At 48.1% G+C, this 15688-nt stretch overlaps 1 protein-coding gene across 1 annotated transcript in view; it reads right to left on the bottom strand.

Moving 5' to 3' along the window:
* Positions 1–9085, bottom strand: part of LONP2 (lon peptidase 2, peroxisomal) — a 52078-nt gene extending 42993 nt beyond the window's left edge. The window contains exons 1-3 of the mRNA XM_081119733.1: positions 8723–9085; positions 1712–1946; positions 249–380 (exon numbers count right to left, since the gene is read on the bottom strand). Of these exons, the coding sequence (XP_080975859.1) occupies positions 249–380; positions 1712–1946; positions 8723–8955 (600 nt within the window). The 5' untranslated portion in view covers positions 8956–9085. The remainder of the gene's footprint in view (positions 1–248; positions 381–1711; positions 1947–8722) is intronic.
* Positions 9086–15688: the final 6603 nt, after the last annotated feature.

A 15688-nucleotide genomic window follows, 5' to 3' on the forward strand; every position in this document is an offset into this window, starting at 1 on the left:
GCAGGGTATCGAGCTGCAACTGAGGCATGTTCCCTTGGCTGGAATTGAACCCAGGACCCTTCAGTCTGCAGGCCGACGTTCTAATCACTGAGCCAAACTGGCCAGGGCAAAGCCAGCACTTTTAAAGTCAATTTGACTACTTCTGTGAGTCTCCAGTGTCTCTTACCTGAAGGTTGACGTTTACCCACTACCTAGATCCAAATACAAAGTGACAAAGCAACCCCGCACCCAGGGAGGGCACCCTGTACCTGCAGCTTCTCCTTGTTGCTTGTGCGGATGATCGACGTCAGGATGTCTGGGAGAGCTTCCCTCGGAAGACTATCTAGGAGACGCCGCAGCTTCGCAACCGCAGGGACGGACATATCCAACATTTCAACCAACTGCAAGGGGGAAAAGAAATCTGGTGCTATTTCTGAATTTCAAAGATCAGAGTGCCATAAAGCCTTCATGTTTGGGCCTCAGAGTCTTTGCTTTCGAAGGATCGCTGATTATTGTAGTCCAGGAATTTTATAGGCCTCAGAGGAAAAGAGAGGTACTTTCAAAATGTCAATCAGAAAAGCGAAAATGGCTCAAAAGTGGGTAATACTCATGTTTATAAAAGGCTTTATAAATTTGTGAATTTTTTCAATTTTATTTAGAAAAAAATTAAAATTTATTAAGAAGTTGCAACAGTTCAATAAACTATATATTCTCCTAAATTCACCAATTATTAACATCTTACCACATTTGCTTTCTTTCTTTCTGCACAGACACACACACACACTCAGACAATTCTTATTGCTGACCATTGTAGAGTAAGTTGCAAACATCGCAGTCCTGTTCTTAGGAGCAGGGCGTTCTCTTACATGACCACGGCATGAGGATCAAACCCTGGAAATTCAACGTAGTTGGTGCTATATGTCAACCAATCAATAGCTGAAATGGTGCTTTTTAGTAGGACAGTTGGATTAATTAGAATCTAAGCATTGACTGTGAATGATTTTTATAAAACAACTTCCAGGGAACATCCTGGAGTTAAGAGAGTTGAGAATTCAAGGCAGCTTTCAGTAACTGACCATCACTGGGGATGCTGACAAAGACTTCACCTTCTTTTGGGCGCATGGGAGGGATACTTTCTCAACTCTGCTAAATACATGGCTGTGGGTCTTGCCTTGACCCATGAAACACTAGGGAAGTGACAGTCACTCTGGCAGAAGCATCACGAGCTGCTGAGCCACCACATCCCCCCTGCTCCAGTGACGCTGGAAGCATGTTCTGAGATCAACTGCTAACCCGCCTGGGATCCTACGTCAGAATCAATCCTCCGTGGGCTGCATCCTCAGTGGTTACTAGCAGGCACAGTGTGGCCTTGGCTTCTGAGCCAATACGACTTACATAACTTGGTGCCCAGATATTCTAGTGGCAATAGCAATATTTTCATTTTTAAAATTATTCATGTTTAGTAACTATCTGGTTTGGAGACATCAGAAGTTATAAGGAAAATTCTAGAAATACTTTTTGGAAAAATTTTAGAAAGAGTTGGCTAATACGTCCTAGAATGATTTAGGTACAATCCCGGAGACAAGTACATTGAAATGAACATATTATGATGTACCACTAAACCATTTAAATACACACTGCCCTAAAACTTCACCCAACAAATTCACCATCTCTCAGGGCAGCAAAGGGACTGAAGAAAAAGTTTCAAGGAGAAAAACAGCGAGCCACTCACTTGCACCGCGTACTTGTAAAACTGTTCCGACAGCTCCCCGAGCTCCTCCCTGGTCTTACAGGTGTCGGGGAACTCCTCCAGCCGGTCCAGCTGCTCCACCTCGGCAACAGGGTACGGCTTCTCCTTCAGCACTTGCACGATCTGGAAGCGGCACAGGCCTGTGATCAGCAAAGTGTAGTGGGGCTTCGGCCAGTTGCTGCCCACAACCTGCACAGCCAGAGCCGCCGTCCCGATCCTGAAAAACACACCAAACGTCCCTGTTACAAACCTTGGGTCTGGTAAAACCAAATCTCACCACTAAAATTGCTGCCTTCCCTAAGAAATTCGCTGAGAAACAAAGAACGCACTACTCTGTTTAATTCAGCATCAGGACACGGTCTGTTAAGTCACTGCCACCAGCTAGCTACGGGCCAAGCAGGCCAGCTCATTCCCATTAGCCCCCTTTTAAGAATTAGGTAGAAATTCCTAAACATTTGGATTATTTAAGCATAAAAATGTAAAAGTAGTTAATTACATAGCTTAAGTTATTTTCCCAACTAGGCATGAGGCAATCTTACACCAGAACAAATATTAGCTTTTAGATGAATTTACATAGAAAAGCATGACGTGAACTCTTCTCAGAAATCTGTCCCAGTACCAGCTTGGCTACCGACACCGGGCCTAGATTTTTACGAGACCCATCTGTAAAACTTCCACATAACCCCCTCAACACAGTGGCATCAGACCTGGGAACTCACACTGTGCTCTCAGATACTGAATCTCTCCACGTGGGGAATAGACAGGGAGGCCACACACTGTCATGGGCTGTGGAGAGTTAGAGACCTATGGACATAGCAAGAAGGTAGAGACCTAATTCCAGCTGCTACTCATCCCCCTCGTTCTGAGTTGAAAAGTTGTATTTTACTTAAGTCTTAGCTCCTTATCAAAACATACAATGCTGGCCAAGTAACAGAGGAACCTAATTCACAGGGAGGAAGTCTCATCCACGCTAAATCAACGTCACACTAAATGGGAAGGTCCACACTCAGAAGACACTTCCAAGTCCCCAACGGAAAGTGTCTTTTCTCTTTGGCGATGGGGAAGGTTATAATTTCAGAAGAGTATGAAGGGACTAGAGTTCCTCACACCCTGGGAAATGGTAGCACTAGAACATGCCTTCGCCCCTCTCAACACAGCGCAGCACACACACACAGTGCACATACAGCACAGCACACACACGGTGCACATAAAGCACAGCACACACACACGGTGCACATACAGCACAGCACACACACATACAGTGCACATACAGCACACACACACAATGCACACACACACGGTGCACATACAGCACAGCACACACACACGGTGCACATACAGCACACACACACACAGAGCACACACACACAATGCACATAAAGCACAGCACACATACACACAGCGCAGCACACATACACAGCGCAGCACGCACACACAGTGCACATACAGCACAGCACACACACACACACAGCGCATGATGGGTTCGGTGACTCCATCTGCTTCCACACGCAGCTCACTCGTGAGTATTCCCCACAAATTATTCATCCTGTAGGTGTAACCTTGGCTTCCCTCTGCCACTCAGTTTATTTTGACCTGTACACCTTTCCTTACCACCTTTCCAGTCCTATCATGTGTACAGGGTATAAAAATGGATTTAAATAATAACTTAAACCAAAAAGTGAGGAAGATATTTTGGTGGGGAGGAAAGAGTCACACACTTTGAAAACTTGGTGTGATGGGGCAGGGACCTGCCACTGAGTTTTGGTGCCGTAGCTGCTTCTCTTCGCTCATTTGTCAATAGTAGGCTGTGGCTCCCATTTCCCGAAACAGCTCAGACTGCCTGAGAAAGTGAGCAGCGCCTGAAGGTTCATACCGGGTGAAACCAAGCACACTGAGGTGATGTCATCCATGTTTACCCAGTGCTTCTGCCAACAAGAAACTGAGTGAGAACCAGATCCCTGGCCGCAGGGGTTTACACACGGGAAACCAGGGAGAGAGGAGATGAACGCAAACCTCCAGATCAGGGGACAGGTTTATTTATTTGGGCTTCACCACCGATGACAGGTGAGACGAAAAATGAGTTTTCTTAGAGCAAATACAATGCTTTTGCTAATTGTGAAAGGAAGCTGTTCCGGACTGAAGGGTCACGTTGGATGTACACTGTGCCTCTCCTCCTAAAAACACAAACCCTACAGAGGTTTTAAAGTATCTCAATGGGTTCTTACTTTAAATTACTTACAGCTGGATCACATGTACAAAGAAAAACATCTGTGAAATGGCAGATGGCTAGATACAACACGGCTGACAGACATTTTGAGTGAAAAGTTCTGTGAGAAAAGACCTGTTTATGCTAATGTTATTTTAGGGAAATTCTCCTGTGGGTTGGGCTCGCCTGCGGGACTGCAGGCCGGGATCCAGACCACTGCCACAGAGCAAATATTGTAATGCGGCGTCACAAGAATGTCTGGTTCCCCAGTATGTATAAAAGTTATGTTGACACCACGCTGCTGTCCTTGCTTAAAAAGCAATGCACATACCTTAATGAGAAAAGACTTACTGAAATATGCTCAGTCACCTGGGCCTTCAGTGAGACGTAGCCTTTCTGTTGGGGGAGGGTCCTGCCTGATGTTGACGGCTGCAGACTGATCAGGGTGGATGCTGCTGAAGGCCGAGGTGGCTGTGGCAGTTTCTTAAAATAAGGCAACAGTGACGTTTGCCGCATTGGCTGTCTCTTCCTCTTGTGAACTTTTCTGGAGCAGTGGTGCCGTTTGGCAGCATTTTACCCACAGAACTTCTTTCAAAACTGGAGTCAGTCCTCTCAGACTTGCTGCTGCTCTGTCAACTCAGTTTATGTCATGTTCTAAATCCTTTGTCGTCATTTCAGCAGTCTCATTTCACAGCAGCATCACCAGGAGGATATTCCATTTCATGAAACCACTTTCTCTGCTCATACATAAGAGGCAGTACCTCCCCCGCTCAGGTTTGATCATGAGATGGCAGCAGTTCAGTCCCATCTTCAGGCTCCACTTCCAATTCTTGTTCTCCAGCTGTTTCCACCACATCTGCAGGTACCTCCTCCATTGAAGCCTTGAAGTCCTCAAAGTCATCCGTGAGGGTTGGAATCAACTTCCGCCAAACTCCTGTTCATGTTGATATTGTGACCTCTTCTCATGAATCACGAATATTCTTAATCGCTTCTAGAATGGTGAATCCTTTCCAGAGTTTTTCAATTTATCTGCCCAGATCCATCAGAGAAATCACTATCTACGAAATGTTTTTCCTAAATAGTAAGACTTAAAAGCCGAAATCACTCCAGAATGGATGTTGTGTTAGCAGGCATGAGAACAACATTCATTAATCTTGTCCAACTCTGTCAGAACTCTTGGGAGGTGAGGGGCACTGTCAATGAGCAGTGATATTTTTAAAGAAATCACAGGTCTCAACAGTGGGCTTAAAATATTCAGTAAACCATGTAGTAAACAGATGTGCTCTCATCCCGGCTTTGGTGTCACATCTATAGAGCACGAGCAGAATAATTTTAGCATAGTTATTGAGGGCTCTAGGATTTTTGGAATAGTAGATGAGCACTGGCTTCAACTTAAAAGTCACCGGCTGCATGAGCCCCTAACAAGAGAGACAGCCTGTCCTAGGAAGCCTTCAAGCCAAGCACTGACTTCTCCTCTTTGGCTATGAAAGTCCTAGTTGGCATCTTCTTCCAATAGAAGGCTGCTTTGTTTACATTGAAAATTTGTTGTTTGCTGTAGCCACCTTCATTAATTATCTTAGCTAGAGCTTCTGAATAACTGCTGCCTCATCTGACACTTTTATGATATGGAGACGGCTTCTTTCCTTAAAGCTCATGAATCAATGTCAGCCAGCTTCAAACTTTTCTTCTGCAGTGTCCTCACCTCTCTCAGCCGTCACAGAATTGAAGAGTTAGGGCCTTGCTCTGGATTAGGCTTCAGCTTAAGGGAATGCTGTGGCTGGTCTGATCTCTCCGACCACTAAGGCTTTCTCCACGTCAGCAATAGGGCTGTTTCCCTTTCTTATTCCTGTGTTCACTGGAGTCGCACTTTTAATATCTAGAAACAGGAGTGATAGAGACACACAGTCGATCCAATTTACAAAGCTGTGTATCTCCTACATGTAAAGCATTCATTTTTTGTTGACAAATGCCAATTCTTTTGTTAGACAAATGCCAGTGAAACTAATCTGGGGCCTCAGAAATGAAGCAGCAGCCACACAATGAAGAGAGATGGAGAAAGTAGCACTGTGAGGAATGGAGCCATGTACCCTGACGAATGTGAGGTTGGAAGAAGACTGGATGACATGAAAGGACAGTGTACAGGGAGTGCTAAATTAATACACACTTTCACGAAGAGAAAAATGGGTCTCTCAGGAGCCACTAATCATACAGTCCAATTAAGCAGGGTGTCCTGCGGTGGCATGGGTGCCGGGTGCCAAGTTCTATCCTACAGGGATAACCCCCAAAGTCAGGCACGCTTGCTCACTAACAGGCAAAAACAGCTGCTGCTCCCAACAGGAGAGGAGGTGGTGCAGGAAGTCAACGTCTGGCCCACTCCTGGGCGTGGCAAGGAGGCTTGGGGACAAAAATGACTCCTGCTGCTCCTTGAAGACTGAGGCAGTGTCACCTGGATGGTGAGAAGGAAACACTGGAGCAGAGAGAGTCCCTCGCCTTCCCTCCGGGACCACCGCCATCTGGAAGAGCAGGTAACTGGCGAAGGAAAGATTCATGTAGCAAACCAAAGTAATGTTGGGAATAACTCAGTATTTGTGCTATTAAAGTTTCTTATTTTTTAAAGTAAGAAGTGTTTCAAGGTCATATTAGAGAAAAAAGGCATTGGATGCTAATACTGAGGAATGCAGTGGGGTCTTTCTACCCAGACTTTTCAAGTAGCAAATGGTATTTCTAGGAAAACTGGATGGTGTGGTGGGTCCTTACAGTGCTGGAATTCTGTGAAGAATGTTCAGTGGATGTTTTCGAACTGGAATGATTAAATTTTAACATCGCTATTCATGTAAAACAAAGGCAGTAACATGAACATGAAGGATCAGATTATGTGTCACCTGAATATTAGTGATTGCTTCAAGGCAGGAGAGTTCAGAATTCAGTCATTGTTATTTTGGAGGGATTTACAATGAAGAAATTAGAAACCCTCCAATGGCCAAAATAATACCAATACATAGTACTCAAACCTAAAATATGATTAAATCTACTTTAAAAAAAAATCCTCACCCAAGGATGTTTCTATTTTTTTAAAAATTGATTTGAGAGAGAGAGAAAGGGAGAGAGAAAAAACATCGATCAGCTGCCCCCCACCCCATGTGCCTGACCCAGAATCGAACCCAAAACCCCTTGGTGTATGGGACAACACTCCAACCGAGCCACAGGGCTGACTAAATCGACTTCTGAAATTCACAGCTTACCCAGGGGTAAGCACCATACAAATGCAGAGTAGAAAGAAAACAATAGTCTAATCATGGTCACTCTACTCAACAGACAGCTAAGTACCTGGGCACAGAAAGCAAAAAATTATGGGAGAAGTAAACAGAGCTTAAGGAGTGGGTCATATGCAGGGAAGCCAGAGTCCAGTGCAATTCATCAGAGTTGACTGAAACTTGAAAAGCCTCCAACTCCACTCGAGCACCACCGCAGGTCACAGGGGAGCCAAAATGTTGAGAAAAGCAAAGCTTTCACAATATGGACGGTAATGGGCTGTGTTTTGTTTTGTTTTGTTCTGTTTTAGGAGGGGGGCTCTTCTTTGAGAATATGAAGAAAGTTACGGGATCTCCTTTAAAAAATGTATGCAGTCACAAGGTTTTGGATAAAAATAAGGCTTTCCTAACCCTCCTGAAGTCCACTGGGTCAGGAAGCCCCAGTTTTAAGAGAGGGTAACTGCAGGTGAAGGAGGGGCTCTAAGCTGGAAACAGCTCCAGGGGCCTTAAGGACAGGAGGCAGGGCCTGGGAGTGATTCTGAAGGTAGCAACAGCATTTACTGAGTGAGAACCATATACAGCATAATCAACAGAAATATAATGCGAGCCACATATGTAATTTTAGTGCTCACATTATAAAGTGAAAAGTTTTCAAAATCTAATGTGTTTTGTACACTTGAAGCACAGTGAGGGTGAGGGGTTTGTCTGGGACATAGGACTTTCAGTACCAAAACCAGGAGAGTCCCCAGCCAACGGGACAATTGGTCAATCTGGAGGACAGCTCGATGGCCACAGGTGGCTGGCGGTCACAGTCCGGATGGCCACAGGTGGCTGGCGGTCACAGTCCGGATGGCCACAGGTGGCTGGCGGTCACAGTCCGGATGGCCACAGGTGGCTGGTGGTCACAGTCTGGCCAGCGCTCCCGCCTGCGGAGCAGGGCCCGGGCCCACCACGCACGCGGTCGCGGGAACCCTCACGGCACACCTGTCCCCACCCAGCAGGAAGGTCACCGGCGCGGGCTGTCTCTCACCCTAGTCACGCGATTCGGGCCAGGGCGGGTAGGGTAGCCTCTGGGTAAGCGTGAGGCCTGGAGGTGTCAGGAAAGGGGCAGAGGCGGGGAGCAGGAAAGCTCCCAAGGGCGCCCGCGAGCAGGGAAGGCCCTTCAGGAGGGACAACAGGGAGTGAGGGGAGGCGAGGGGCGCGCAGGGCGTGCGCCAGGGGCACCCCGAGGTAACCGAGGCTCGTGCGGCGTAGGATGGGGTAGGAAGAGCAGAAAACGTGCAGAGTAGCAAGTGTCGCAGTGAGGAGGTCAACAGTGACGCGGAGGACGGGGGCAGGAAGAGCGGGGCGGCCGGCAGAGGCAGGCCCCGCGGGCGCGCAGGGTTCAGATCACATTGTTAACAGTGACAGTTCCCTGCAGCCGCTCGCCGCCGCCCCACTATCCCGCTGAACGGCCGCGAGCGACACCGGTCACCCCATGTCACGCTTAGGAGGCAGAACCGGGCCGCGGCGCCCAGAGCCGGCCCGCCCGCCTACCTGTGCAGCGGCGGCAGGTCCTGCGCGTCGCTGGCCGGGTCGGGCGTGTTGGGGATGACGCCCAGGATGGTGCTCTGCAGCGACGTGCCCTTGAGCAGGCGGCTCCGCACCAGCTGCAGGTTGCGGGCCGAGTCCACGCTGGTGCGCATGGTGGAGCCGGGCAGCAGCACGCCCTCGTGGGTGAGCAGCAGCGGCAGGCGGCTGGGGATCTGGATGGGGCTCACCGACGACATGGCGGCGGCCGTCCGGGCCCAGGACGTCCGACCGAGCCAAGCGCGCCGCTCCGCGCGCCTGAGCCCCAGCCCGGAGCTCCGAGCCTCCAGCGCCCCCGCACTTCCGGCTCCGCGCACGGCCCGCCCCGCCCCCCCCGCACGCACGGCCCGCCCCGCCCCCCCGCACGCACGGCCCGCCCCGCCCCCCCGCACGCACGGCCCGCCCCGCCCCCCCGCACGCACGGCCGGGCCCAAACTGAATCACCGCGTCTGCGCGCTGCCTGTCCGCGGAGCCGCGGGGAAAAGCGCGCGCCGTAATTACGCGAAAAGAAGCGCAGAGGCGGCTGTGCGACTGTCCTCTCCAGGCCCGCGCGCCTGCTTGGCCTTGGCCTGGCTCCCACAGCGATCCCCGCTGCCGTGTTCTGAAGGAATGTTTGTAACCCGTAATTAGAACTGAGCTTAGATGTGCAAAAGCGTTACAAGAACATACTACAGAGGCCTCAAACACCCTTCGCTCAGCTGCCACTGTAATCATCTCACAAAATCATGTTCAATTAACCACCAAAAAACTAGCGTCACTGTTGTCTAATCTATAGACCTGATTTCAATCTTGCCAGTTTTCTCGCTAATGTCCTTTTTTGCCCGTCCAGGATCTCACTTTTTATTTATAGTTGTGATGTCTCCTCAATAATTTTTTTTTCTTTTAAAACCTTGGGACTTTTAAAGTGTTTTGGTCTGTTATGTTGTAGAATGTCTCTCAGTTTGGGTTTATCTGATTTCTCATGATTATATCAACCATAGGTATTTTTGGCAGGAAGGCCACAGAAGAAATGTGGCCTTCTTACTAATACATGACGGCGAATTATCTTGTTAATGGCGATTTTTACCTTGATTACTTGGAGGTGGTGTTTGCCAGGTTTCTCCTCTGTAAATTGCTGTTTTTCTCTCTGTAAGCCATAGATACCTTGTGGGCCGTTAAATCTACATTTATTCATTGGAATTCTACTGTAAGATAAAGCTGCCTCATCTCCCTCATTTATTTACTTATTTAATTATTTATATCTGTTAATATGGACCCATGAATATATTTTTAATGGTTACAACCCAATCATATCATGTATTTCATTGCTTGAATTATCTCAGATTTGGCTTCTTCATGCTGAGCTTTGACTCAGATTTGACTGTAGGTGGCAAAGGGGGAAATTCCCCCAAATCTGAAGTCCAGCCATGCTCCTAGGGCCAGAGAGGGTAACATAAAGCAGGTCCTACCCTCAAGTGCTGCTTGGCCAGGGGGACAGCCCCATGGATGGTGAGTCTGACACAGGGCAGATGGAACTGTATGTCTCTGTGTGTGCAATAGACAAGGGAGAGGACGTGGCAGGTGTATCAGGTGCTGTGGGAGACGCACCCGCCTAAAGCTCTTTCTCTGACGTCATCCCACTTTCTGTTATTCATTCCCGAAACAGATCTCTTCTGAATACCTACTAGGTGCTGGATATTATTTTAGATGCTGGGGAATACGTCAATGAACAGGACAGACAAGGTTCCTGCTTTTCTGGAGCTGACATTCTAGTGGCGGGAACAATAAGGAAGAAAAGTAATTGTGGACAGCGAAAGTCCTTCAGATAGATGGCCAGGGACGGCCTTGCACTTGAACTGAGCTTGGTACTATGAGGAGGCAGCAATGCAAAGGTCAGGGGTGGGAGCAGGAAGAGCACTATTCCAGGCAGAAGAAGCGACAGTTGCAAAAACAGTGTGGCTGGAATGTATTTAGGATGTCTGAGGAACCTGCTCCTGGAATGTGCTTACCAAGGAGATAAGAGATTCAGTGGAGTCAGACTATAGAGGGTAGGAGGCCCTGGGAAGGAGTTGGGGTCACTCTTAGCCTGACACAAGGCACTGGAGGCTTCAAGCTGCAGGATAACATTACCTGGTTTATGTCATCAAAAGGTTGTTTTGGCTGCTGTGTGACAAATAGAATGCAAAGGTTTAAATCAGTGGGGAACCTTTTTTCTGCCAAGGGCCATTTGGCTATTTCTAACATCATTCGTGGGCCATACAAAATTATCAACCTAAAAATTAGCCAGTTATATTTGGTCAAACACTTAATGAACTCACCCCTAATGTGATGGCTGGAACTGCTTCTCTTTGGTGAGGCCTTGGCAGGGCCAGACCAAATGATTTCACTGAAGCTGCTGGATATAATCAGCAAGCTCTGGGTCAGTTCTCTGGATGTGTACTGTGTGCCTTGGCCTTTGATAGACGCTGGGGGCCATGCAGAGATAAATATGCATGGCCCAGGACCACAAGGGCTTACCTTCATCAAGGCCTCTCCAAGGTTACAGGGGGAGGAGGGGGAAGGGGCCCATATTTTGAAGCTCCCAGTGTTTTGTGTTTTTTTAAATCCTTACCCGAGGATATTTTTTCCCCATTGATTTTTTTTGGAGGGGGAGGAGAGAAACATCGACATTTGAGGGACAACATCAATTGGTTGCTTCCCACACCTGCCCCAACCAGGGCCAGGTATCAAACCTGCAACAGAGGTACGTGCCCTTGACTGGGAATCGAACCCGGGACCCTTTAGTGCTCAGGCGGATGTTCTAACCACTGAGCCAAACCAGCCAGGGCAAGGCTCCCAGTGTTTTAACAGGAAAGTTCAAAAAACCATCTTACAAACTTTGGGGTGTATTATTTATTTTTTTAAATTATTTTTTAAAATTAAAAAAAAAATATTTATTGGTTTCAGAGAGAGGAAGGGAGAGGAGAAAGAGTTGATGAGAGAGTTATCATTGATCGGCTGCCTCCTGCACACCCCTGACTGGGGATCAAACCCACAACCCAGGCAAGTGCCCTGACCAGGAATAGAACTGCTATCTCCTGGATCCTAGGTCAATGCTCAGCCGTTGAGCCACACCTGGCCAGGCTGTCCTCCTGTTTTAATTTTTTTCTTTTTCTTTTTGGATCTCTGATTGAGTGATTTTTTTCTACTCTGCCTTCTAATTCACTAATCTGATCCTCAGCTTCTTCTAATCTGCTGTTTATTCCTTCCAATGTATTCTTTATTTCTGCTATGTCATCCTTCATAGTTTCCATATCTTTTCTGATGCTGCTGAGCATCCTTACAATCAGTATTCTGAACTCTATATCTGATAGATTGATTATCTCCATTTCATTGAGCTTTTTTTCTGGAGACTTCTCTTGTTCTTTCATTTGGAGCTTGGTTTTTTTGTGTGTGTGTTGTTTTTTTTGTCTACCCATTCTGACTGCCTATGTGGGTTTGTTTCTATGTGGTACAGGCCAATGTCAGATGCTCTTTGTGACTGGCCTTGAGTACCCTGTTTGGAGCTATCAACAATGCATGGCTTGTGGTTCCCTCTGCTGGGCTGGCATGTTGTTCTCTCTTCTGGGGTTGGGTGTGTTTGGGCAGGACCAAGATGCACACCAAAGTCTGCTTTTCCAAGGGTGAGGTCCAGCTGGATTTATTTTTTTAAATACGATTTCATACCGCACGACAGGAGGTATGGGGTGGGAATGGGTCCGTGCTTAGGTCACTTGCTTGATGAGCACTTTCTTTCCATCCTCTCAGTGTATCTCTGTGATGGGATGTGCCAGTCCACTTGGGTGAACATCAAGAATCTAGACATCAGGTCTTTAGTGACCACGTGGCTCTCCTTCTTTAACAGACTCTGTGTCTACTCCACTCATTCAGCCGTCAGACATTAGCTAAGCTTCTGCTCTGCACCGGCACTATTCTAGATTCACAGATACATTCACCAACAAGATGGACAAGTCCCTGGATCTCAAAGAGCTTACACTCTAGGGAGGTTGGCAGAAAATAAATAAGCCAACAGAGAAAGAAATGACAAGTCAGAAAGTGATACCTAAAGAAAATATAATGGGAAACTAAGTAGCAGGTGACGGGGGTGGGAGTAGAATATTAGCTAGGAAGGCCACTCAGAGGAGATGGGGCTGGAGCTGAGTGAGACCTGAACAGCAGGAATGCACGGGCTGTGCGAGGAGCCGACAGGAGACTGTTCTCGGCGGAGATTAGGACTAGAGCAAAGGTCCCTTGTTACAGAGGAAGGGTCCGGGTGCTGGGATGTCGGGACTCAGCAGCCTACAAGTGGCCAGCAGTGGCCTCCAGAAGCTAGTGGAACCAGTAGAGGAAATCATTCTAGGAGCCGGGCGGTAGCCAGCACAGGGAGTGAACCGCCAGGACAGGGAGGTCCAGGAGGAGAAAGGGCTGGTCTCAACCATCTTCAGGGCCCAGCTGGCAGGTGCCTCCGCCCCACTGCCCTGGGCACCTTCTCTATCCTCTGGCACCTTCTGGCCTTGGACACTGGCCACAGTTCGCCTTGCTCCAGTAGTCCCCGTTCTGTTCACAGGCCATTTCACCACATGCAAATAGCCTGTGTCTAATCCAAGTTAGTAACCAGGAAGTTGGCCCCCTGGCGATGGGAGAACACAAGGCTGGAAGCCCCTTGCTTCTCTGCTTCATTCCCAGTCACGCCCTGGTCCCCACCCCAACCACAGTGATGACCCTGCCACTAATTAGAGTGAATGAACATCAGCTCTGATGTCTTCCTAAGAGGAAGCTGGGAGGCCAGGGAATTTCGCAAGGACTGCCTAAGGAAGTTCTACAGGGAACGCTCCTCGCTGGCCCAGAAAGCTGAGGTGCGCCTCAGGGCACTGGAAGGCCGCCCAAGCTGAAGTGTCGCTGGGCTCCAGCTACATTGCCAGGAGCAGTTGGTGTTCTACAAACATAGCCATTGTGCATATTTGCATTTCCCTAATTTTCATATGGTTTACTTTTTTCTAGTATTCGTTCCCTGGACCAGTTCTGCGTAGTCCCACCTTCAACACCCTCACTGCCTCTCTTTGTCGGTGAGTCTAAATAAACCAGGTTGACAAACCATACAATAGCTGAAAGGTGAGAGGAAGTCGAACTTCTTGATTTGGAAGAATCTGCTCTTCCTCACGAAAACCTACTTGCTGCTTAATGAGGAGAAAGTAAACGTTTATGCCTGCTTACCATTTTAAGATCTTGTTAAACCCAGTCACTGAAATAGCTCCTTGGAGTGATGCTCAGGAAAGGCTCAGCCTTGTAGCTGTTACCAGGCAGAGGAAGAGTCAGGGTCCTGGGCAGTGTCCTCTGCTCCTCAGCTTTTCCAAATGACACCTTCTGTCCACCTGGTCACTGCCTGCCCCACTGTCATTGGAGGGTCTTGCGTAGGCCTTCAAAAGATGCTCTTCAGCTGGCTCCTGGCCTAGTGGTGTTCCCAGGGTTGCTTGACTTCTGCTGGCGCCATTTATTTGCAGCCTAGGTGCTCTATAGGGCCCCAGTGGCAAGATCCTCGCCCAGTCTTTCAGCCAGTCTTGCTCCCATCTGCATCTCAGGGGAGCCAGGAAAGCGATCCCCGGGCACAACTAGCATGAGCCCACAGAGCACTTAGAAGTGAGTTGGACAAAGATGTCCCTGATTTAGAAAAAGGCCCCACCGTTTCCAGAGGGAGGTGACAGTGGTCTGCTGACAGTGTCCAATTCTCAGGGATTGTGAGCCCAGTTGTTAAATACAAACATCGTGAAAATTAAATTATATAAACTTACAGCTAAATATACTACATCAGAGACAAAGGGAATACCCCAGATTTATGACTTCCTGATTGTTTGGCTTTGTTTTGCACTTTGGGGTTATTTGCTCACATCAGACCTGCATTGTAGAAGTGCCACACAGTGCTGTCCCGTCGCCCCCTCCACACTCCGTACCCAGCGGTCATGTTGGGAGCCTGAAATCAGCCCTGGTGGGAATCTGTTCACCACAGAAGTCAGCAAAGGCTGCAAATCAGGGCTTGATTTGTTATTATTTTGCTGATTGCCTAAGCTTAAGAAATCAATGCAGGAAATGTTAATAACGCAAGGGAAATTGACCAGTGAGTGGTGCCTGCAGCATTGTGAAGAGCACGAAAAACAGGAAATATTCTTTCAATATTTGAAAACTGTTCAGCACAGTCACTCATGTCATTGGCAAGTGAGTGAAGATCCAGTCAGCATTCATCTTTCACGTTTCATTCTCCCGTTTGCATGAAACAAAATGTCAAGTAGTATTCGTGTTGGAACTACACTCACCAGTTGGGACGAGAGGTTAGTGACACGCAGATGCTAAGGGCATAGCCCAGTGCGAGGGTGATGACTTGCCATCTAGACTTGCTGACTCCACCCTCTCCCCAACCCCTCCCCTCTGCTGGGAAGCTTTGCATAGTGAATACACTGAAGAACAGTAAACATGGCCCTCCCCCCAGGGCCTCTCTCTAAGGAGTCATGCCAATTTTACTTTAATGTGGCTATGAGCAAGGCAGGTGCACAGGAGCCAGAAAACTGGCCTCTTCCTAGAGTCTTCAACAAAGACTTTAACCTAACACACCTCCTTCTCAATTTTTCCTTTTGCATCAGCCCTGAAAGGCCCACTTCTACCATCGCATGGCAAGTCTAGCCCATGGCCTTGTCCAACCCGGGGAGTCTATCTACCTTGTATGCTCTAGAGGAGAATTATAGAAACTGAGCCCACCAAACCGGGCTCTGATTTGCTAAAAGACAGTGAGGTGAGAGGGATAAAAGAATTGAGAGAATCTTCTCCCAAGACAACAGCTGCCTGCCAGTCTGTTTACTTGAAGCACAATCCCACATGTGAACGTCCAAAGCTGCATCCCAACACCAGGACAACGCCGTAATTTGTGGGGCCCAGGACGTGTGGGGC

This window comes from Miniopterus schreibersii (assembly GCF_964146895.1).
Source record: "Miniopterus schreibersii genome assembly, chromosome: 18".
In the NCBI taxonomy this organism is placed as follows: domain Eukaryota; kingdom Metazoa; phylum Chordata; class Mammalia; order Chiroptera; family Miniopteridae; genus Miniopterus; species Miniopterus schreibersii.